The sequence below is a fragment of the Ambystoma mexicanum genome, chromosome 4p (assembly GCF_040938575.1).
Source record: "Ambystoma mexicanum isolate Mex_15411 chromosome 4p, UKY_AmexF1_1, whole genome shotgun sequence".
Classification (NCBI taxonomy): domain Eukaryota; kingdom Metazoa; phylum Chordata; class Amphibia; order Caudata; family Ambystomatidae; genus Ambystoma; species Ambystoma mexicanum.
The window spans coordinates 741,152,310-741,177,204 of record NC_090927.1 but is presented as its reverse complement, the minus strand read 5'-3'; the positions used below and the strand labels follow the sequence as shown (position 1 = coordinate 741,177,204).

Sequence of the window (24,895 nt, the reverse complement as noted above, 5' to 3'; positions counted from 1 at the left end):
GTCATTATTTTGATCGTTTTTTTGCCAAGTTGTGTTTCCATCGAAAAAACCCACCGAAAAACATAGCTGGGGTGTGGGGAAGGCTATATGAGGGGTGGGGGTCGGGAATAGGTTTGAATTAATAGGGGAATGGGGAGCTTGGGGGAGCACCAAAAGAAAAAACTATTTCTCAATGGGTTTTCAAGAAAAATAATTCAGCAAAAAACCCATCGAAAAAATGACTGGCGAAAAATTAACAGAGAACCGTTGCTAGGTCGTCAACAGTAGTATGCTATTTGTCATACGATAATCAAGGAAGTGAGCATTACAAAACAGTATCTTCCCACTTCTACTTTGCGTGTAACAATATGAAAACAGTTTGTTTTTCTTACTTGTTTAAAAGCCAACAAGGCTGCTTCTGGAACCTGAATGCCAAGTCGCATCATCCATTTTGTTTCTTCAATTAAATGGAGGAGTCTATCATGAAGAGAGACAATTAAATAAATCCTATCCATACAGTTGAATATACTGACATGCAATTTTTTATCATTGAAAATAGAAGTAATCTCTTTAGAAATATAAAGTAATACTGGGCAATTCCCAATATCCTTTGCTTACCTCAGATCAGTGTTGACCATCAGTTGGTGTGTCAGAGGGTGCCTTACAAGTAATGTAACTTTGAGGGCGCTGAGACCTGTGTCGACCTGCGTTGTCCATTTCTGGTACCACAGTGCTTCATACTCCACTAGCGCAGAAGCAATGCGATTGTAGAGCTTAACTGTATGATTGTAAGCATAGGACCGGGCCATTATTCTCACATCTCTAAAAATCTGAAACACAAAATGCAAGGGAAGGTAAAGAAGCCAATATTTATTTATACATTTTTGCATTTATAAAGCGCACAAAAACCTACAGGCATCAAGGGGCTGGTTATAGAGAGTGGTATAGAAAAAGAGGTGGAGGATAAGGAGGGTGTGGAAGAAGGAGAGCAGCAGATACAGAGGATACAGGTATGGTTACAGTTTCATTTGAACAGTCTGGTTTTAAGTTGTTTCCTGAAAGGCCAGTATGATGTTTCGGCCCGCTTAAGAGGCAGCAAAGCGTTCCAGAGATGGGCTGCAGTGGTTGGAAAGCTAGAGCCTCCAGCTTTTGTGTGCATAAATCGCGCAATGGTCAGACGGTGGCTGTAGACTGCTCTGGTGGGTCTCAAGGATGAGTGTTTGTTGATTCTCTGTGAGAGTTAGGGCGGGCAGAGTTTGAGAGGCAGCAGTGGGTGATGGAGAGAATCTTGAAATGCATTTGTTCTCTCACGGGCTGCTTTTCTTTAGGCTGCCACATGGGGCCTCATTACGTGTTCGGCAGTAACCCGACGGTGCTAATGGTGGGTTGCCGCCAAACTTGTAACACTGTTCTGCCGCCTGATATCCCGGTGTCACCGGGACATTACAAGTCCCGGCAGCCCAGGATGTCAGGCGGCGGAAAGTGTAAGCCTCCATTCCCGTGGAGTCCCATACGACACCACAGGAATGGGAACACGGAAGCACCGGCCCCTGCAGGCATACTTATAGTCTGGAGGTCCGGAAAGGGTGCCGGTATGCTGCTACCGGCACCCTTATTTCTGGACCGCCAGGCTTGTAATGAGTGGTCTTGTTTGGTTAGGTCTAAGGTGGAACGGAACAGATAGTGTTATTTTGGATAATCTAGAGCATGTTGAAGTTGCGCTCCAAGGTGCCCGCCAAGAAAGAGTTGCAGTAATCCAGTCGGGAGCTAATTACTGCTCGAGCAATGGCTAGGCGTCTTGTGTGGCAAGGAAAGGTTTTACTGCATTCAGGAGTTTGGTGGTATGGGCCGCTGATGAGGCAATGACATTGACACGCCTGGTCATGCTGAGGCAGGCATCCAGGTAGAGTCCCAGGGTCCTGACAGAAGGAGAGTCAATGGTGACGGATGGAAAGGCGGGCCCAGTTTAGCTAGCCATGAGAGGGGACCTACTAAGGATTTCGGTCTTGTCTGTGTTAAGGCAGAGTTGGTGGGTGGCCATTGTAAGGAATTCATGGTGGCAACAGTAAAGACAGACACAAGTGATCACAATTCAAGGGTGTTTATTAAACAGTACACAGGTTGGAAAAATGCATAATCTAAACCTAAATCTAAGATTGAAGCAAGTGTCGACCATCAAATGAAAATAAGGCAGTCCTTGTGGGATCGTGTTAAAATAAAAAAGGGCCTATACTAAGAAACCTATTGCCAAGCCTTACAACTAATACAAAAAGGAGTGGGATAGATCTTAAGAAAAGAAAAACGTGTTCATAAATAATATGTCAGGATGTGCTAGCCTGGGTCTTCCTTCCCCACGTTTTGAGCAAAGGGTAAGGTGGGACCTTGGAGAACAGCACACACTCGAGCTTTCGAGCACCAGTCGACAGTTCCACTCGCAGCTATCAGGACCATCGATGGACAAGTCTCATTTCCTTGAAAGTCTCTTGCCTTCGGGGGCCTGATGTGTTCAAATAACAAAACAAAAGTTCCTTCAACAAAAGTAAAGTTTGTTTCCTGCATCTGCTTTGGGTGAGGATTCTTCACCCTTGGGTCCCCCTCTCCGGTTGCGGACCCTTGTTTCTTGGTGTCTTGGGTAATCCGTTTTCATTGCTCCGATCTCCCTCTTCCGGATTTAGATCCTATTACAGTTCTTATCGATATCGAAGCCTTTGGGGTTGTGGTTTTCTGGTCCTGTGGGCCCAATAGGATTATCAAGAAAAACAACAAACAAACACCTGGTCTATGTATTTCTCAGGTGATAGACTAGATCCCCCTCTTCTGGGCTTTGACCCTTGTATTCCACAAATTGTATAACAGTTATTTTCTCAATCAACTATGGATGGTAACTTCCCACCCTTGGCTCTCCCTCGGCCGGGCTCGGACCCTGAAAAGCAGGATAGTACTTCTCTTTGCCTTATAATGTCTCTTGGTTTCTCCCTCGGTCCGGCTCTGACCCCAAATGACAAGCATGACAAATGACAAGCAGAACAGTGCACTTCTCCTTCTCTTCTTAATGTCGGGACTTTAGACTTGCTCCCTTCTCGTCAGCATCCCTCGGTCGGGTTCACTCTTGCCAACTACACATTCATAACGGTTGCCCGGATTCACTTCACTTGCTTTCTCAAGTTCGTAGATCAAAGGCTTTCGACTGTACAGGGATTTTGCTTGACCTCCTGTATAACCAATTTGACCCAACTTGGCGGCTCTTCTTCGGCCTTCTGGTTTCTGTAGTTTTCATTCACACAGAGATCCACCAGAGTCTCTCGAGTTAGCACACAAGTGTTGCTGGTTACCGGTGCAGCTGGTCTCCCCACAACACTTTACAGTTTTTTTCAACATAGTTCATTTGGCCACTTTGCGTCGTACATCCACCATAGCCCGGCTCTTATCGGCTCTCCCCTCAACTCAACGGCTGTGATGAAACGCTTGGCTTTCTTCGTAACTGGACTCAAGGCCGGTACCACAGTAGCAGGAGTTTCCCTGCCTCCCGCTTATCAGTGTTGACACGCTCTGTGTACTGTTGACATCTATTGCAGCACACTTGGTCTATTGTCCACGGTCTTACGATTCCCTCTGCAGAGGTTCTGCGGGTCTGTGTCGGAAAGTGCAAGGTTGTGTCTCTCATTGCCAGCCTCTCGATATCAGTGTTGACACGCTCTGTGTACTGTTGACATCTATTGCAGCACACTTGGGCTATTGTCCACGGTCTTACGATTCCCTCTGCAGAGGTTCTGCGGGTCTGTGTTGGAAAGGGCAAGGTTGTGTCTCTCATTGCCAGCCTCTCGATATTCACCGCCTTTCTCCTCCTCTTGAACTACCGGGTCTGGATAGCTGTCTCATCGTGCGGTCTGCCTTGCTCGTACTGTACTCTCTTGCTCCACCTTTTATCCCTGTGGGGAAGGGAAAGGGCCGCCAGGTGTGTGTGATTCTGATCAATTTCCTGACTTTGCCTGACCCTTGTATTGGGATATGTCCTGGCCACCCAGATGACAGATTCCCAGGGTTAAGTCAGACAGACACCTTCCGGTTTCTCACACTATCCAGGCTTGTATGGTGTCATAGATTTTGTTGAAGGTGATCGTATCTTGTGCATGATTGCCCGTGAGGAGGAGAAAGATCTGAGTGTCATTGGCATAATTAGTATAGGAGATGCCGAGGACGCCTAGGTGGCTGAAGAATGCTTGGTATAAATGATACATACAGTGGGATTAGGCACAAGATCATTGAGGGACACAGCAATGCAATGCGTTCCCTGCGTAAACATGAGCAGTTCTGTCTGCTTGAAAGGAGGTGACCCAATTGGTTGCTTCAAGGGAGAAGTTGGTAGCAGTGACAAGGTGGTGGCGGAGAGTTTGGTGGTTAACCAGGTCGAATGCCTCCGACAGGTAGAGTAGGAGTAGTAGGGCTAGGTTGCCAGAGTCATAGAGGTCGTCCATTTGTTTTTTTAGGTCGAGGAGTGCAGATTCGGTGCTGTGACCAGGGTGGAAGCCTGGCTGGTGTGGGCTGAGGTTATTGTTGTTTTCGAGGTGGTTTTGTATTTGGATATAGGCGGCGCGGTCCAAGATTTGGAGTAGGAATGGTATGGTGGTGATGGGGCTCTAGTTTGTGGGACTGGAGGGGTCAAGTGAGGCTTTTTTGATAGGGGAGACCCAGGCTTTCTTGAGTTTAGGTGGGATAAAGTTATATCTGAAGGAAGAGTTGATGAATGCAGTGATGATGGGTTTAAAGGCTGCTACAGAGTCCTTGAGGAGCGGGGCAGGAGTCGCCTTGGCATAGCGAGAGCTTAAGGCTTGCAATGATCTTGGTGATATTATTTTCTGTGACAGGGAGGAAGCTAAACAGGGTGGAGGTGGCAGGGGGTCGAGAGGGGACAGGGTTGGGCGACCGGTCTAAGGTGGGAGGCTTCGTAATGATGTTGCTTGCTTCTCTTTCATTTTTCTCTGGAGGATGGAGATTTTATTTCTGAGGGAATTTTGATGTTTTTGCACCAGGTGGCATCTTTGTTGAAATTAACCGTCGGTGTGGCAGGTTTCTCCAGCTTGAGGAGGATGGAGAACAGTTGCCGAGATTGGGAATGGGCCTGTAAGATACTATTAGAGAGAGCAGTAGCCTTGGCTGGGTAGATGTCCTTCTGGTATTCTTTGGAGAAGTTAGCGAGGGATGTTTTGTTGGTCACTGTGGGTCATTTGCACCAGCTGGCTTGTAGGGTGCACTTCTCGCTCGCATGGATTGAAGGCTGGGTGTGAATCAGCAGTTTCTGTGAGTGGATGGTTTGGCGTGAGCGGGGCGATGGTGTCGACTGCTGAGAGTATGGTAGCATTGTAGATGTTGAGGAGGGCAGTGGGATTGGAGGGCAAAGTATCACGGGTGAGCGTGCGATCTGCAAGTAGAAGGGACAGGAGGCATTCCTTTGCAAGGTTGCGAGTGCATCCTGTGATAGCAGGCGGTAGCGGGGTGGTGTTGGTGGTCTGTGGATGGCATAAGGGTATATTGAAGGTGATAGTATGGTGGTCAGACCAGAGGTTAGGGATTATTAGCAGTGATGGTGGTAGTGCAGTTGAGGTTGGTAAACCAACAGAGTATCCGGCCAAGTCGGTGAGTTGGGCTGGTAACACGTTGTGTGAAGCCCAGAGAGATCAAGGAGTTGACAATGTTGTTGGCGTCTTTGTCTGTGGGGTCTTTCAAGCCTATGTTCTGGTCACCCATAATGAGTATTTTGGAGGTAGGTTTGACATTGGTGTTTATCACCTATAAGAGGTTTTCTTCAAAGGTTATGACAAGGCCTGGTGGGCGGTAGGTGACATGGAGGGTGACGGTGGAGGTGGGGGATACTATGAGCTTGGCGCTAAGTATCTCATGGCAGGGGGAAGCGCTGGTGGGGAGTGGGTTGATGGTGAGCATGCTCTATGGATGAGGGCAACCCCACCATCTCTGTGTATAGGGTGGTCACATCGGAGGATGATGTAGCCAGGGGGGTGATGGAGAGTGCTGGGCCAGCGGCTGGGTGCAGCTAAGATTATGGCCCTCATTACAACTCAGGCGTTAAGGGTTTAACGGCGCCGTCGGTGCCGTTAACCCTTAACGCCTGATTACAAGTGTCCCTTTGCGGGTTGGTGTTTAACGCCTGCTTTTAGCAGGCGTTAAAAATTCAACCCGCAAAGGGACTTTGGAGCTAATTACGGCACCGTAATTTACGGTGCCGTAATTAGCGCCTTCCCCATTCCCATTATGCCCTATGGGGGCAAAAATGGGAATGGGGAAGGGCAAATGGTGAATGGGGAATTACCGCCCACCTCACCTTGGAATGGGGCGGTAATTCCGCCGTCCACCATGGCGGAATCGTAACCTTAGCGGCATGGACCATGGTGCTAATAGCACCATGGTTCTCCGCCAAGGTTGTAATGTTATGGCTAGAAGGTCAAGGTTGAGATTGGTGATCAAGTCTCTGATGTCTATGGCATGGACAATCAACAAGCGCACATTGACAAACGCACAGGAGAGGTTCTGGGGTGAGCGGGTGAAGGGGAGGGGGGCAGAGTTCTTGGATGTAGGCTTCCCAAAACACTCCCACATTCTCTGGACCTATCGGCCCAAAGATGGGAGGGAACTCTTGAACACTGCCCAATCCATTCTGCGAGAACTATGACACATCAGTGATGACACTTGCCCTATAAATAATTCACTCCGCCTCAAATCAGGACTCTCCCTACCAAATCTTGAGGTGTGCAGCTGACAAAATCTGGAACCATTCTAACAGAGTGAGGCCTAATTCTTGGAGTGGAGCCAGGAGCTGTAGTAGCTGGATTGGGACCTTTTTGGAGGACAGAGAGAATCCTTGACTGACCCCTTGATTGTCCCAGCAGTGATGCTCTGATGCCCCCCTGATGTCCATCAAGCACTCTCCTGTAAGTATAGACATCCCCAGCCATAGATTAAATAAGCCCTATCCTCTTCAGCATTGCCATAGGGATTCCTCAATGGACAAATTCCCTATCTTACTTATTTGTGCAATTCCGTCATTTTCCAATTGAAAAATCCTTTACTTGTTTGTGCATCGTAATCATTTTCCCATTGAAAACTCCTGTTTGCCTGTGCATTTCAGTCATTTCCCATTGAAGAATTTTCAGTTGCTTTTGTAGATCCTAGTATATTATTCTCACTAAATCAATTCATTTCCACATTTATTTCACGGGATTGGCATAGTTGGTATTCGAAACCAACTATCTCTTCCAGGTGCATTGTGAGCCGTTATAGTTATAAACTGTTCCCCCAAAGAATTCATTTCATTGTGAGCTGAAAAACCCATTTGTCTGTGTGTTTAAATGGTGTCCTTCAAAACAAATTTCTATTTGCATCTGTCATTTTAAGCCCAAACCGATTTTCCTATGGTGAGCTATTCCTTTGTCCAGAGCCTACCTGTTGTGTGCCTCTGTCATTTTAACTGAAAACCGATTTTCCTGTTGTGAGTTATTGCCTAGAGCTTGCCTGCCATCTGCAGCCTTAGTCAAAACGAATTTTATTTGCATTTTCTTTTCCGTTGAAAGTGAGCTTAAACTTTTAAAAAACGCTTTTCCTAGTCTGTTCCTCTTACCCTACTGTATTGTGTGAACACATTTCCAATTGCATTCCCTTTTCATTTGCCCATGTGTTGCAAATTCTAAAATCGATTTTCCTCTTGTGTGCTGGCTAGCATGTTCTAAAGCCCGAATTGTCTTCTAAGTATAAGTGCACGAAGTACCTTTTGTGCTGTCCCATAGCAGGTGTCCTAACTAGTTAAAAACCCATTCCTCCTGGACCAAAAAAAAAAAACAAATTGTCCCCTTTCATAGCTGGCTCCCCATACTGTTTCTGAAAACCGCACTCAAAATGCGATTTTAACCTTGTGTTCCCATTCCTTGCCACTGCCTTCCATTCAAATCTTGCAAGCCTAGTGGAGGTATAGGGGGATGAGGGTTGTTGGGGCTCAAGAATCCTTTGTGCGCGGATACACTTTCCTGTGGGTTGCATTCATTTTCATGGTGTTTTGAACTGTCTTGATAGTAGTGGTGAGAGGAGTAAAAAGTAAATCCTTGTGCTATACATGTTTGAGTTGTCTCAGTGTGCCGCTTGACCAAAAAGGACTCTGAAATTTGTGTTGTCACACCTTGGGGGCTATTGAAACTGTTTATTCTATTTTCCCATTAAATCATAAATTAACAAAATATTCATTGATAACACACCGGGCTGGTTCCTAGTCTACTGTGCCACAGGGTGCTTGTCGAGGTTGTGTGCAAGATGGATTGGAGGCCTCCTTAAAAAGAATCTAGATTGTGAAAATAAAAAGCGGTTTTATTGTGCGCCATATTCATTGCAGGGGAAAGAGATCCCTGACTTGCTTGTGCTGTGTAATATATTGTGACAAACTTGGGGGCTCGTAAGTCCGGGATCAAGGAAGTGTTTCCCCCATGACAGTGTAGCACAGCAGACTAGCCCATTGAAGGTATTGTTACAATTAGTGGATAGTAAGCTGGGTTACATTGTGATGGCGTACCCAGGGTACAAGCCAAACTTGTACCATGGGTGTCAGGGCTGTGTGTCTAAATAACATATTGTGATTATAAACTAGGCAGAAGCAGGGTTGAGATTTTGCCCCAGCCTAGAGAATCTGTCCGGTGCAGAACACATTTTACACTGAGCATCATAGAAATTAACATGGCTAGGAAGCAGCTTCTATCCAAATTGTTCATTAAAGGGGAGTGGGCAGAACAGGAACATGAAGCCTGTCAATTTAGAATGATGCAACAGGTGACCTCTATAAATATGGATGTGTGGCAGGACAGTGTCCTGTTACATCAAGCCCTGACAGGTTTTTACATGACACAGACCACCAGAAATGAGCAAACTAAAAGTGTCCAGCTCACTGCATATATGTACTTGCACATGATGATCATGAAAGAAAGGTACCAGGAGAATGTAGCCTCTGTGCAAAATCAATCTGAGCTTTTGGATTAAGCACAGAGAGAGTTCAGGCAGGTAGAGGAGAAAGTGCTACAGAGCCAAAATTCTGAGTTAGAATTAGGTGATGTCATTCAGCAGCTAAAGGAGGAGTTGGCAGCACAGCAACAAATTAATTCAGAGCGAGAGTCCCAATTCTCTGCACTGAAAGAGGAGTGCCAAGATGGGTTTTGAACCTGAAAGACAGTCAACTAAAATGAAGTCAACAAATGACGTACAATGGAGCCTGTTTAGAGGACATCTGTGCTTTTTAAAATCAGATCAAGCAATTGAAAGAGGAGAATAACCAGTTGATTATTAAGTAGGTCCATTCCCAAGAGGAATTTGAACAGGAGCACTGGAAGTTGAGCGCTATGAAACAGCAGAGAGATCACCTCAGTGAACAGAATAGCACACTGTGCCAGGAAAAAGATGCCCTGTGTCAGGAAGTGTGGCAGTTGAAGGCAGACCTGGACAAAGGTGAGTCATGTTTTCAGGAACTGACTGACATAAAAGTAGAGAATGAAAAGTTAAAGGGACATATGAGATTAATAGAATTTGACCTAGAGCAGACAACACAGACCAAAAATGCACAGAGTGAGGAGATTAGTCACCTGCAAAAGAATAGGTCTGAGTATTCCCAGACAATACAAGATTCACAGAAAGAAAATTAGGCCCTTTGTGAGGAGAACAAGGGACTCCGTGGCCAAGTAGTGGCACAAGATATGGTCATAGAAGCTAGTCAAGCCTCGGTAACAGAGTACAACGCTCAGGACTCTGCATACTACCAAGAAATAGGGGCAGAGAAAGATAAATTAGAGAGATTAGAAAAAGAACAGGCTATATTTAATCAGGCCTTGGGGAAGCCCGAACAGTTAGGGAATGGAAGGGCAAACCCTGATCACGGTGTGATGTCCTCTGTACCAGGGGCCTCAAGCCAACTCACCAACTTATATGTAAAAGGCGCTGCTAACCTCATGTCTACCAGTTCACAAGAATCGGGAACCATGAGGCAGCTAGACTCAATTAGGCCTAGCATGACTGAGCCGGAAAGCCAGCCCCCGTCAGATATTGATGGACGTGCATCGTTGCTTAGTTTTAAAAATATTTTGGAAAACACATCTGACCAGGAGGACTCCTATGATGAGAAGATCAGGGAGTTAAACTAGCATAGAGACAGGTTACAAAGGGACCATCTGGTCCACTTTGCAGATAAAGAGGAATCAGAGTTCAGGCCCTAAAACATCATCTTGAAAACCGCCACCCATTCAGGGCGGTGGGGGGGAGTTCTCCACCCCACCCAGAAGAAGGGAGGAGTCAGATGAGTACTCCCTTGTGTGAAAAAAGGGAGCCCAAGGGAAGTGACCCAGAGAGCCCACAATACAGCAGGGGAGAAGAGACTAGACCTCGTCATTCTGGGAGAGACTCACAGTCTTAAAGAATGAGGGAGCACCTAGAGGACAGGGATTGGACCACAAATAGTAGCAACTCTGAGTCTGAGGGCGAATGGTGCAGCGGAAAAAGAAGGCTGCCAAACAAAAGAGAACTCTTATAAAAAGACCCCAATCGACAAATAAAAGCCATCGGAAGCTTCATGACTCTTTACCACAAAGATGCCAAGTACTCAGTCTGCGAGCATCTGGAGCTGTATGACCAGATGATGACATCATTTGGCATCAAAAATTACCATAATTCCATGGAGTTTCTCAAGTGGACATTCTCCCAGGAATACTCCAGCTTCTTTGCTGGGCTGGTGGATCAAAATCATTCCAGATGGTCTACCTACAAGGCGGCTATCTTGAAACACTTCTCTGTGCACAGGAACCCCCAGGTGGCTCGCAAGGCGGCCTACAACCTGCAGTGTGGAGAAGATCAGGCACCGAGAGAGTTTGTGCAAGAACTGAAGCAGGCATTTGCCCAGACCTCTAGACAGGTGCGCACAAATAGTAGGGTGTTTACCAATACTTATTTTCATGCCCTCCCTAAGTACATCATGACACAACTGGTAAGGGACTTCCACAATGAAAGGATCATGGATTGGGTAATAGAACAGGCTACCCGGATCTATGAAGTCCAAAAGCTGTGGAAAACAAAAATTCTCCCAAAAATCCCAAACCATACAACACCCACGCTGCTGCCAGAATACCCCCATTTTGGACCTAGAAATGGAGGGCCTAAAAATACCCCTCCCTCTAATAAACCAAATGAGAGGCAGAGAAGACCCTCTGACCAGTCCCAAGCGGGTGGTAGCCAGGCAGGGTATACCACAAAAGCGTCACCTGACTCTGCCACCTACATTAGCCCAAGGTACAAGGGGAACAGCCCCAGTTGGGGTATGTATGGACTCCCCCGGCCCAAGGGGGGTATCCAATCAGGTAAGTACGGCCCCAGGAAACTTTCTTCCAAACTTCCTTCCAAACTACCCACAAAACTTCCCTCAAACAAGGCACAAATCTTCGAGATGACTTGGTTAAAGCTGAAAGGACACCAAGGCACGACCAAACAACATTGATATCCAAAAGAAAGGGGACTTTCCCCTGTCTCACATGTAGCCACTGTAATAATGTACTCAAAGAAGATCATATCATGCATCCTTGTACGGGAAAGATAATTCCACTGAGAGACTTTGCCACTTGCAAATCAACAAGGGTAATATACAGTATAAAATGCTCCTGTGGGCTTCTGTATATTGGACAAACATCTAGGTCGTTCCATGAACGAGGGACGGAGCACAAGTCTAATATCTGTTGCAGGAATGAAAAATCACCAGTGGCTAGACACTTTGAGGCATTGAGACATTCAATCGCCCAAATCCTGTTTAATATTCTAGAAGTGGTGAAACGTCCCCCAGAGGTGGAGATTAGAACACTCGACTCACACAAAGGTAGATGTTCTAGATTGACCTACTCGACACAGTATATCCAAGAGGAATGAATGAGGATTTCTCACTGAACTGTTTTATTTAACACCTAAATTGGCATTCGGAGCGGCGAATCTCATCCCGGTGATGATTGCGGTTACAATACAATGGAACCGACAGAACTATTTATGAGCTAAGGTTGGTCCATAATGGTGGAACAATAGACCATTCATACCTTGATATGGAAATATTGCATACATATAGAGCATGACTAATACACATAGCTTCTCTTGAATATGGATACCACACCAGCATTTATACGTTGCTTGACAACGTAATTTCGTTCTGAAATATTCACGTGACAGCACTTGGATATAATCTGGTGTTACATAAGGGATAGGCGCCATCTAGCATTAGCAGATTTATATACATTGCCTCCCTTGAATAATGGTACTGAACCAGTATTTGTGTTTCGAAATAGACTCACGTGATAGTTCACGTGATAGTTCACGTGACACGCGGCCATTCGGCCTGAGTTCCGAGCGTAAGGTGGAGAAAGTTTGCAACCCGTAGAATCTAGTATAAACAGTTCCTTACATATGGCCTCTTGTTATTGAGGATATCGCACTAGTGCTACGCGACACTCAGCAACACTACTTCCTGAATAAATAGTTTCACGTGATGGCTCACGTGACAGGCTACCAGACATCTTGTGTTCCAGGTTCAGAACGGAGAGAAGTTGTTACCAGTAGATTAGAGCGTATGCAGATATACTCCAGCGCCAGGTAAATAGAGAAGAGATACATATTAGGATCAAATGCCACGTTACATAGTTTTTACTTAGAGGCATGGACAAACGTTTTTAGTCAGATGTGAGATGCTCAGCTGTATGTTTAAAGAGGTTTTTGAACATGGGAACCCATTTGTTTCCAGGCATAAAACATTGGAGGCTTAATTTGGAACTTATCGGTTGATCCACAATGTTTTGATGCTGTGACTACTAAACATGGGGCATTTCAGAATCACGTTAACATCTGCCTGTATATAAAGGTAGGTGGGATATATGGAAAGTGTAGTACTTGTCCCGTAGTACTTGGATGCGTATTCAAACGCTAAGAGACTGAATTTTGGTCTTTATATTTAGGACATCAGAGGTTTTGAATCGATGATTAGCAGTTGAGGAATCATTTGTTGACCAACATTGTGGGTCCTTTTTGATGAACGCATTGACGCATTTAAGCCATCACAGCGCCTACACATCTTCCTGTTGTCACAGGTAGGTGGATAGAATTTAGGTGTGGTATGTTGTGGATAGAACTTAGGTGATAGAAATCCATGGTGAATACACAGATTTGAGATGTGCTTTTTTCTAATATTGGTGAGCGTGATACTGGTCCTTTGGAACCAGATTGCAGGTATGTTACACTGGATGACAGGTTTATCACTGGGCAGGAGCTGGTAGGATTGGTAATGTTCAAAGATTGCACATCATGTTAGGATCATTCGGGCCACAACATTTTACACACAGGAGAGTTTGCTAATCCCATATAGATGAAATAAGTTTCTAGTGTCTGTGCACTAATGTTCATGTCTTGGGAACTCTGGTATTCACAAAATCCAACACATGGGGATGGATTTCAGTCCCACTAATACATAATTACATGGCTGATGATACAACTCTCACTGAACAGCCTCTCTATGGATATGATGTGATTAGGATTGTAACACAATAAGGTGGTGGTATCTCTGATATGCATGAGAAATTGACTGAAGTATATTTTGGAATTTGTAGTAAAAGACAAACCTGAATGGGTTTCCTCATACATTATTTCAGAATTAATTGCTCCTGAAGAAGGAGTCTACCCCCGAAACGCGTTGAGCCTCAAGTACTTCATATCGAAGATGATTTCCTTTTTCCTTTTTGGTGGGAGATACATTGTTATATAAAGAATACATGTGAAACTGTACACAGAAGATATGCTTTGATATGTGTCCTTGATAAACATTGTTTTAGTATTTTACCATTGTGTAAGTAAAATGTACAATTTGATATAAAAAGAATTGACTGTATGTTCAGTTATATTGGTGTGCAGAGGACGGGAGTGTCTCAAGTGGTAGACACCTTTTCTGTACTTCAAGATCACACAGTGTCGGAGTTCAAAATAAATAAATTAACTACCCAGCTGGCCCAAAATGCACATTTCCTTTACTTCATTGAGGAAAGGGAAGGCAGGTTTTATGCCTTTGTCAAGGTACAAGGCCAGTGTGCATTTTCAGCGCTGGGACATATTCCCAATGACTGCTACGATTGTGAAATGGGCCTCATTCTGAGATTGGAGGTAGCCATGGTGCTAATAGCGCCATGGCTGCCTCCAATAATGGTACCGAGTCCACCCTCATTCAATAAGTCCCCATTGAAAATACCCTTCCCCATTCCCATTTGAGCGCTATGGGGGCTCAATGGGAATGGGTAAGGTGCAAATAACGGTACCGAAAAACCAGACGGCCTTAGTGGAAAGGGACCTCGGATTAGGGCACAAAGGGATTACCAACACTGGTGTCCTTACCGGTGCCCGGTATCCCTTTGCGCCCACCTCGGAATGAGGCCCAATGACTTAGCTCCAGAAAAGATTCTCACCCGGCAAGGGGGGAATTTCTAGTGTACTCTTCCTGCACTTATGGGTTGGGGGGAGAAGTGACCTGCGACATCAGGAAGGATGAGGTGGTATTTCAGGTCAACAGTGACTGACTCTCCTACCTGAAACCTCCTGTCCAGGCCAACACCATAACAAGAGATCTCTCCACACGGAAATTGCAAAACCTGAGGTATTTCCAGGCTTCAGGCAGATGGTTGAGAAACAAATCAACCTTGCTGATGCCTGTGAGACAGAGGAGCAAATGCAGAAGCTGAAACAGGTGTTTGTAGATTTTCAAGAAATCTTTGCCGTGGGCTCATACGACTGTGGTCGCACCGAGATACATTCTACATCCATATCGACGGGCCCTGGGATGGCTCCCGTATTCCAGAAGCAATATTGGTTGCCTCTCGCGTATATGGAGTCACTCACGGAGATCATAAAGAACTTAGAATCCCATGGGATAATTTGTGCAGTCCACAGTAACTTTAATAACCTGGTACTGGGGATACAAAAACCCAATGGCCAATGGAGACTTTGCGCAGACCTTAGGGAGCTAAACAAACGTGTCCACATGTCCCGATGGCCTCTTCCCTACATTGATCAGGGACTGGCCCAGATCCAAGGGTCAAAGGTGTATACAACCACTGACCTGTCCAATGGTTACTGAACAGCACCCGGGAGTAGGGAAGACCAGTACAAACTGGCCTTTACCTTCGGGCGGCAGCAGTACCCGTGGACCCAAGCCCCCTTTGGTTATATAAACTCCGGCAACAAATTAAAAAATGTTCTGCGCAAGGCCATGCCCGACTTGGGGGGAAAGGGGAAACCAGGCCTATATAGAAGATGTTCTAATCAAAAGCTTAACCGTGGAGGAACATATAGCAGAAATTCGCTATGTTCTGACCCAGTTGAAGGAAGACGGAGCGAAACTGTCCTTCCAGAAGGAGCAGTGGTGTAAGACCCACGTGAACTTCCTCAGGCATGAGATCACCCCTGAGGGTCTCAGTCCCCAGGCGGAAAAGGTGGAAGCCTTATTAAAATTGAAGGACCCTATGAGACTGCGTGAACTAAGAAGCTTTCTTGGACTGACTAATTATAGTAGAAAATCATAGAAGACTACGCACAGGTAACAAGACCCTTGGTCCATTTACTAAAAGCTGGGGTCAAGTGGGAGTGGGGTCCAGAGCAAGCCGAGGCAGTGAAACAACTGAAGAGAAACCTTTCACAAGCGCCTTGTTTAGCTTACCCCATCAAAAACAATAAGTTCTTCTTGGAGACGGGGTTCTGAAATACTTGCTTAACAGCAGTATTATACTAGAAGCACGACAAGGTCAACAAAGTAATCTCCTATGCGAGTAAGACTTTGTCCTCTGTGGAGGATAAATTCAACGATTGTGAGAAGGCACTCCTGGCAACGGTGTGGGCATTGAAAAATTACTGCCTGTTCATCCAGGTGGAGCACATCATTGTCGAGACTCCTCACTAGTCTTTGCAATACCTCCAAAGTGACAGAATCCGGACGAGGAACGTAAGTAATTCCAGAATTACTTCCTGCATTATGTTCATGCAAATCTTTCCTGTGGAGGTCAGATATGGCCAAAACAAGAAGAGTATCTTCGTGCAAGGTTTGGCTGACTTGCATGATTGTGCTCTAGAAAACTGTTTCAAGAACGAAAGTCTAAAAGCCCAAGACAACATGAAGGCGTACCTGACTTTCCCAGCACAAAGTTTATAAGGAAGACACGTGTCAGGGGATGACCCAGTTCATGTTGACGGGTGCTCCTACCATGTTGATAACAACAGGGAAAAGGAACTGGTGGCTGGCATTGGGAATTCCAGGGGCAATGATGCCCCGGAGCTCTCAGATGGGTACAAGATCGGTCCCCGGAGTAGTCAGGTGGCAGAGTTGATAGCTGTTCATCAGGCCATCCTCACTGCCATGCAACACCAACTCCACGAACTAGTAATAATCACTGATTTAGATAATGTCAGGAATGGGTTCGTGGAGCACATGATAAATTGGAAAACCCGAGGCATGCTATGCACAAACAACAAACCACTCAAGTATGGGAAACTAATACAATGCATTGATGATCTGGTCACATCTAATGAGATGGCCATCTACTGGAAGAAGATCAAGGGTCATTCCAGAATAGAGGGACCAGACAAAACCGGAAATTACCTGGCTGACCAGTTGGCCAAAACCAGAGCCGTCCATGGCGATCTCATAGAGATCGAGTCTTTGTTGGGGGAAATCCAGGTCACTGCTGTCACCAGGTTCCAAATACTTGCCCAAAATTAACACTCCACTGCCCAGTGGAGTAAGGAACCCCCAGATACTGATTTGATTACGGCACAAAAAGGGGAACCGATTATTGGGAAATGTTATCAACAGATTGAAGACCCTGTGAATTTTCCTCTGACCTAAACCGATTACATCGGGAAAGAGGCTCTCTGAGTATTTGATGAAGTTTCACAAAATGTTCCGAATCCAAGATGGTTTGTTGGTACGGAGATCCATCTCTGGATGTGACCAGTGGGTGGTACCTACCTCATTCTGAAACCTGATGTTAAATCACGACCATGACGCGACCACAGACAGTCATCAGGGGTTTCATACAACTTTGGAAATCTTGCGAGAGGTCGCATACTGGCCACACATGGGTCAGGACCTCAACCAATACTTGAAGGGGTGTCTTTTGTGTGTGTTGAATTTCAGTCAAGTTCCCTCACACACTGAGTTCCCCTTACAGAAAAAGGGAATGACACTGCCTTGGTCAGATTTGCAAGTAGATTTAATCGGGCCTGTGATTCGCGCATCTAGAGGAAACATGTACATGTTAACTGTAACATGCTTGTTTACCAAGTGGGTAGAATGTCTCCCGGCCCCAAATTGCAAGGCAGAAAAAGCAGCTGCCCTGATGATCAACCACATCTTCTCGCGTTTCGGCCTTCGCCGAAGGATTGAGTCGGACCGAGGAAGTCACTTTACAGCGAGGTGATGACAAAGATGTGGGAGATACTTGGAGTAAAGAGAAAGCTCCACATCGCCTACCACCTAGCCTCTAGTGGGGGAGTTGAGAGGTACAATAAGATGATTGTGGGCACCCTAAAGGCGTTTGTGGCAGACTATGGGCCTAGTTGGGACATGCGACTACCGGTTGTCCTGATAAACATCAGGTCTACATCCTCTTCTGCGACAAACATTTCTCCATTCGAGCTAATGACTGGACGTAAAATGGTGCTACCTCAGTATCTGCTCTACAGAACGCAAGAGCGGACCCTGATCAACGCGCCCACGACACATGAATATATTGAGAATTTGAGAAAACACCTTCAGCATGCTTTTGCGTACACCCAACGAAAACTGGAAAAGTCAGCAGAGGGGATGAAAACCCACTGCGATTTAAACACCACTAAGAAATAATATCAAGTAAGAAGTTCCTTCACTCCTGGTGCGGCGCCTTTGAAATTGTAGATAAAATCTCACCTGTCACCTACAAGATCTGCATCCCAAAAGGAGAACAATCGGGAGAGAAATGGGTGCACATCAATCATTTGAAGAGCTGTAATCCAAGGCAGAACATGCGACTGATTGAAGAATCCAGTGAGGGTTGAGCCCAGGAATCCTCCGAAGAGTGAAGGTAGGGAATTGGAACCCAGATAAAGAAAATCATACATTTACAGGGAGTAGAACAATTATTCTTATTTTGAGAAGATAACAAAGGAGTAAAATGTAAGAAAGAAATGTGTGTTTGCAATGTCTATCTTGCATGTGTCTCTCCTGCTTTTTGTTGTCAATTTTCACGTCCCTACCTTGGAAAATGGTATTGTATGAAATACTTAATCTCTCTGTTCTTTTGGCAGATAAATCAACTCCTTGCCTCTACAGGCCAGATGAGAGACGCCGAAAGGGGAGAGAGGCCCATGACCCACAACTTTACGGAAAAATAAAAATCCAAAGAGAGAGGGCAGACCAGTGCACCACTCCATCAGGACCAGGAATAGAGAAGACGCACTCTGAAGGAGAGTCCTGGAACAAACCCAGGAGCAGGCGCGCTCTAACGGAAATCCCTGGGGCGAACCCAGGCCATCGTGAAATGAACACTCCACTCTCTCCTAGCTATTCTATCTGAATAAAGCTATCAAGTAGCTAGGAGGGGGGATTTGTGGGGTGCAATAGCCTTGAATGCCATAATCAAAGGGTCGGAGGTCAGTAAGAGGGCTGCCCAAAATGAAAGAGCTGCTTTGAATTAACATGGAAATAAGGCCCTGCAATTTCAAAGTGAAAAAGAGTGAAATTAAGCATCAAAACATGGAGATGCCTAAAAATGTTCATTGCCTCACATAAGGGAAAGACATGAGACAACATTTGCAAAATGTCTTGGAGAGCTGAAGTCATATTGTCAGAAACAGCAGTCTCCAGAATGTTAAATGTAAATGCCAAAGTTGTGTGCAAGCCTGCGCAGCAGAATGGAGCCTGTTACTGTGACAGCAATAATTGCATGTAAAATCAGTTTTTCCCTTTCAGTTAAAGAAATGCTCCTTGTGTCTAAGAGTTGTAATAAATGAACTGGAGTTCTGTCCATCAGTAGCCCATCACAGAGGAAACCATAATTCACAGAATCTACAAGGAGATGTGAATTGCAGCACAATGAAGGTTTTTATGGCGGAAACTTCACCCAATGACATTGCAATTGTGCCTTTAAAATTAACACTTTAAGCATTCAGATGTACTGCTAAAGTCTCTAAATATATAATTATGTTGCCCTTCTGTAACCACAGTGTGCAGGAAAATACCTTTGCAAAGGTTTACATGTTTAGATTGTGTGCATTTTCAAGGGTTAGTTAAAAGTAAAATGCTTCAGCAGAGGCGGGCCCAAATCTTGGTTTCTGGTTTTGTTCCTCTGCTGTGGGTCCTCAAATGTGAAACTAGAGTTCAAAGACCGTTGTCATGGGAGTGGAAGTCTGGTTACCCCTTCAAACATGAGGCCATTCTGTTAAAAATATAAACCAAAGGCTGGTAGAGATCATTTTGGTGAAGGGGGCGAGATAAGGAATTGCCCTGCTCCCCAGCCTTTATGACTCAAACCACTTAGGCCGCCATTCGATGTGCAAAAACCAGGCTCAGCCCCCTGTCCCAGTTAGATGATGGATTGGGTCTCCTCCCCTGGCTTCCCAAAACACTCCCACATTCTCTGGACATATCGGTCCACAAATAGGAGGGAACTCTTGAACACTGCCCAATACATTCTGCGAGAACTATTACACATCAGTGATGTCACTTGGCCCATAAATAAGTCACTCTGCCTCAAATCAGGACTCTCCCTACCAAATCTTGAGGTGTGCAGCTGACAAAATCTGGAACCATAGTAACAGAGTGAGGCCTAAATCTTGGAGTGGAGCCAGGAGCTGTAGCAGCTGGATTGGGACCATTTTGGAGGGCAGAGAGAATCCTTGACTGACCCCTTGATGGTCCCAGCAGTGATGTTCTGATGCCCCCTGATGTCTGTCAAGCCCTCTCCTGTAAGTAAATACATCCCCAGCCATAGATTAAATAAGCCATATCCTCTTCAGCATTGCCATAGAGATTCCCAAATGGAAAAAATCCCCTATCTTATTTGTTTGTGTAATTCAGTAATTTTCCTATTGAAAAATCCTTTACTTGTTAGTGCATCGTAGTAATTTTCCCATTGAAAAATCCTCTGTTTGCCTGTGCATTTCAGCCTTTTCCCATTTAAGAATCTCCAGTTGCTTGTGTAGATCCCTAGTATATTTTTCTCAGTAAATCAATTAATTTCCACATTTATTTCACAGGATTGGGATAGTTGGAATTCAAAACCAACTATCTCTTCCCAGTGCATTGTGAGCCGTTATAGTTATAAAGTGTTCCCTCAAAGAATTCATCTCATTGTGAACTGAAAAACGAATTTGTCTGTGTGTTTAAATGGTGTCCTACAAAACAAATTTCTATTTACATCTGTCATTTTAAACCCAAAACGATTTTCCTATGGTGAGCTATTCCTTTGCCCATAGCCTACCTGTTATGTGCCTCTGTCATTTTAAATGAAACCGATTTTCCTATTGTGAGTTATTGCCTAGAGCTTGCCTGCCATTTGCAGCCTTAGTCAAAACGAATTTCATTTGCATTTTCTTTTGTATTGAAAGTGAGCTTAACCTTTTAAAACCATTTTTCCTAGTCTGTTCCTCTTCCCCTACTGTATTGTGAGAACGAATTTCCAATTGCATTTCCTTTCCATTTGCCCATGTGTTGCAAATTCTAAAATCGATTTTCCTCTTGTGTGCTGGCTAGTATGTTCTAAATCTCTCCTTGTCTTCTAGGTATAAGCAGCACAAAGTACCTTTTGTGCTGTCCCATTGAAGTTGTCCTAACTAGTTAAAAACCCATACTTCCTGGTGCAGAAAAACAAATTGTCCCATTCATTGCTGGCTCCCAAATTCCGATTTTAACCTTGTCTTCCTATTCATTGCCACTGCCTTCCATTCAAAACTGACACGACTAGTGGAGGTATAGGGGGGGTCAGGGTTGCTAGTGCTCAAGAATCCTTTGTGCGTGCATGCACTTTCCTTCGGGTTGCATTCGTTTTCATGGTGTTGAACTGTCTTGGTAGTAGTGGTGAGAGAAGTAAAAAGTAAATTCTTGTGCTATACATGTCTGAGTTGTCTCAGTGTGCCGCTTGACCAAAAATTTGTTTTGCCACACATTGGTGGGTATTGTAACGGTATATTCTATTTTCCCATTAAATCATAAATAAATAAAATATTAATTGATAACACACCGGCCTGGTTCCTAGTCTACTGTGACATGGGATGCTTGTGGAGGTTGGGTGCGAGACGGGTTGAAGGCCTTCTTAAAAAGATTCTAGATTGTGCAAATAAAAAGTGGTTTTATTGTGCGCCACATTCATTGCCGTGGGAAAGAGATCCATGACTTGCTGGTGCTGTATAATATATTGTGACAAACCTCAGCACTCAAGTAAAGATGCCCAGCACTAGCACTCCAATGATAGGGTGAATGAGGAGAGAAAACAATTAAAATCTTTACGCGGTGCAGGTTGATTTAGGAACAGTAAGGCTCTGGAGGGCTTTGGATCGAAGGAGGGAGACAGAGATATATATTGAGGAATGGTCACACCAGCTGGCACGTGAGTTTGTTGAAGACAAGCCACTAAAGGATTTGTTGGAGTGAGAACATGTGGTTGAGGGTTACCACTGGTTTGTTGAGCATGTAATGTAGTTGGGTGAGAGCAAGTGGGCAGATAATATTAAATCAAAACCTTTTTATTGCCATTTTCTTTCCAAACAATCAATAACCAAACCAAAATTCAAAGAACTACAAAACTGTTGCTTTACTCAAGTATGACATCTCCCTCCCTTACTGCGATAGTCTGCCAATAACCTGCACTAGAAATTCTAGAAGACTATTCCGTGCAGCCTTGGAGCATGCCATAACAATGACCGATGGATTAGTTCAGCAAAAGTGTTAAAATCTAAAGCTAACACAATAGCTAGTATAACATAGATATCATGCATAAAATAATAAACCCAATGCCCTCATCCTTACCAGGCAAGTATGTTAAGTATTCAAATGTGAAACAAAGTCCGGGAAGAGCTCCCAGACTGCACAAAATATTTGTCTTGCGGAATGTATGACATTTTTTCATTCATCAGGAGGGTCCAAAATTAAGACAGTGAATCATCAAATGTAAGGATCTATGGTGATTTAAAGTAGGCTGCCATAGTCTCGCTTTCAAAAAAGCCTTGGGTACTATTTTGTCATTACATGGGTCCCTTCTCTTCAGAGCTTTGGTGCTGCATCCAGGGTCGGGCTGGGAAAAGAAAAAGGCCCAGACACCCAAAACAAAGTGGCCCATCCCTCGCCTCAAAAAAGTGGCCCACCCCTTGCCTCATGTCCCTTGACCTCTGTTGACATCACCGGAAGTGATGTCATTTGACCCCCACCCCAAAGTGACATCCTGGAAAGCGATGAAACACAACCTTTCACCCCTTGACAAAACAGGAAGTGGCATCAAATAGCATTGTTCCTAAGTACACTGTGAAAAATATGGTTATGATTTCACTAATGTGATATACATTTCATACAAGAACAGATCACCATATGTATCATTAATATCTGTGGGTATAGATCCATATTGTCAAATTACTGTGAATGCAAGCAGACGTCCAAGGCCAAATGATAATATGTTATTGTATAGCACTTACACTTAAGCTCTTTTTTATAGAACAAATATGCATATAATATCACCCAAACTGTGTTGGCACTCATTTATCGACCTAAGAAGGATGAAAGGCTGAGATGGCCTTGCTGGGATTCGAATCTGCAGATCACACGCATATCGCAGCAGCGAGCGCTCAACCCACTGAGCTTTCATATCGGCTAAAGTAAAATAAGCAATTATTCTGTAGTGGATACCATTAAACAGGTAACTGAGATTTAACAGCTGCGCAGTTAAGTTCATCTGCAGGTCTGGTGCAAAGTTGGCCGCATGTCAAGCCTGCATGCATCTACTTTCAGGCTTCAGAGGTTGGCAATATAGGGAAATCAGCGCACTCACAGGACATCCCATACTCTGAGCACTCATTACCTCATACATACAAACAAACATCCTGAACAGCATGCCAGTGAGATGGGAAAGATAGACGCATTGCAACAAAGCATTCATTGTGGCACAATGAAGTCATTGGCCACTTGGCGTGCTATGGTCAAATATTTGTGCACTGTACAGTAGCTTTTAGGCACAAGGATTTTGTCAAGGGACCGAGGACACTGAGATGGAATGTCTTGTGATGATCGTAACAGAGACAACGGCAGAAAAGAAACATGCTATTACTGGAACTTGCGAAAGGCAAAATACATAGTCCAAAATGGATGCTTATTCTACTCTAAAATTGGTTGTTTATCACTAATATCACTAATACATATGTATCACTAATACAACAGCACAGCAACTCCAGGGGGCACCGTGCCCCCTGGAGTGGCACAGGGACAGCTGCCGGCCTGGCGGCAGCCCCGGCCCCTCAACTTTGCATGCTGCAGCAGCATGTGAATAATGCATGCATCATAATTTATGATGCACACATCATGCATGCAAATAAATCATCAAAGCAAGGTAACATGTCTTACCTTGCTTTGATGAATTATTCCGTTGCAGATATTATTTTTTTCAAAAATATATATTTTTTTCCAACATTATTTTTTGGAAATCATTTTTTTGTTTTGTTGTCCAAACCGGCCCAGGCATGGCCAGAAACTGGCCCCCACTCCCCAGGGATGATTTCGGCCCGGCCACAGGCCGAAAGGCCGAGGGGCCAATCCAACCCTGGCTGGGTCCCAGGCAGGAAGGAGGAGTTGTACCTTACAAGGTCCCTAATCAACGAGATAATCTCTTACCAGCACTGCTTCAATTTAGGTCAACTGTCATAGCCAACAGTATTTTATTTCTTGTAGGCCCTAGGATGGATATCGCCCCTCATGACTCTGCTACCGTCTTCCAATCTCCTCAACATATTAGTAAGAGTGGCGGTGTGAGGTTCCTTATCAATTGGGCCCTGAACACTGCCACCCTACTCCAGTCTAAGATCACCTCTTCCTCTTTTGAATATGGCTCTATTCAACTCCTCCCTCATACTCCTCTCAATCTTTTGGCTCTCTATCGAACTGCATGGCCTCTCAACTCCTTCCCCAATTTAAACCTTCCCATTGACTCACATCCTGCCGACATCCCATTGTCATGCTGGGAATTCTACAACCTTCCGAAGAACTCTGCATCCATCTGCCTATAACTTATGTCCCTCCTATCTAAACGCTCTCTCTACTCCCTCCATGACAAGAATACCCACTCTGATTTGAACTCTCTTGGCCTTGTCTTTCTCCCCAATTCACTCTCCTACTCTGACCTCTCCATTGAACCTTCCCCCTCTGATCACTACATTGAACCTTCCCCCTCTGATCATTCCATTGTTAATTTTAACATCTTGGTCCCTCCTCCTCTCCCTTCTTCAATGACTAAGAGAAAATTCAGGCAAGAATCCCTTGTCCCTTACCTTGATGATGTGAGGATCTCTCTTCTGTCTCTCTCCCCTATGCATGCCTCTTTCATTGACCATGCTGTTTCTGACTTTCACTATGCACTTAGGATTCCATTTGTCCAACACTATCCTGCTCGCACAGTCACACCCCATCCCGTCCTCAGCCTTGGATCCCCACTGAAATTCAAACCCTCAAAACAAACATGCACAGTGACCTATGACAGACCAATACCCTAATCCTAGCCCACAAATTCCCTTGCTGTCCTCACCTCTGCACTGGACTGCCAAACCCTCCTACTTCAGAAACCCAATTGACTGCTTTCTGTAATTAGAA

The 24,895-nt window shown here is 44.8% G+C and overlaps 1 protein-coding gene across 1 annotated transcript in view; it reads right to left on the bottom strand.

Annotated features, from left to right (window-relative positions):
- LOC138452855 (uncharacterized) overlaps positions 1–24,895 on the bottom strand; it is a 1,928,742-nt gene that overhangs the window by 1,320,496 nt on the left and 583,351 nt on the right. The window contains exons 17-18 of the mRNA XM_069605205.1: positions 598–809; positions 372–456 (exon numbers count right to left, since the gene is read on the bottom strand). Of these exons, the coding sequence (XP_069461306.1) occupies positions 372–456; positions 598–809 (297 nt within the window). The remainder of the gene's footprint in view (positions 1–371; positions 457–597; positions 810–24,895) is intronic.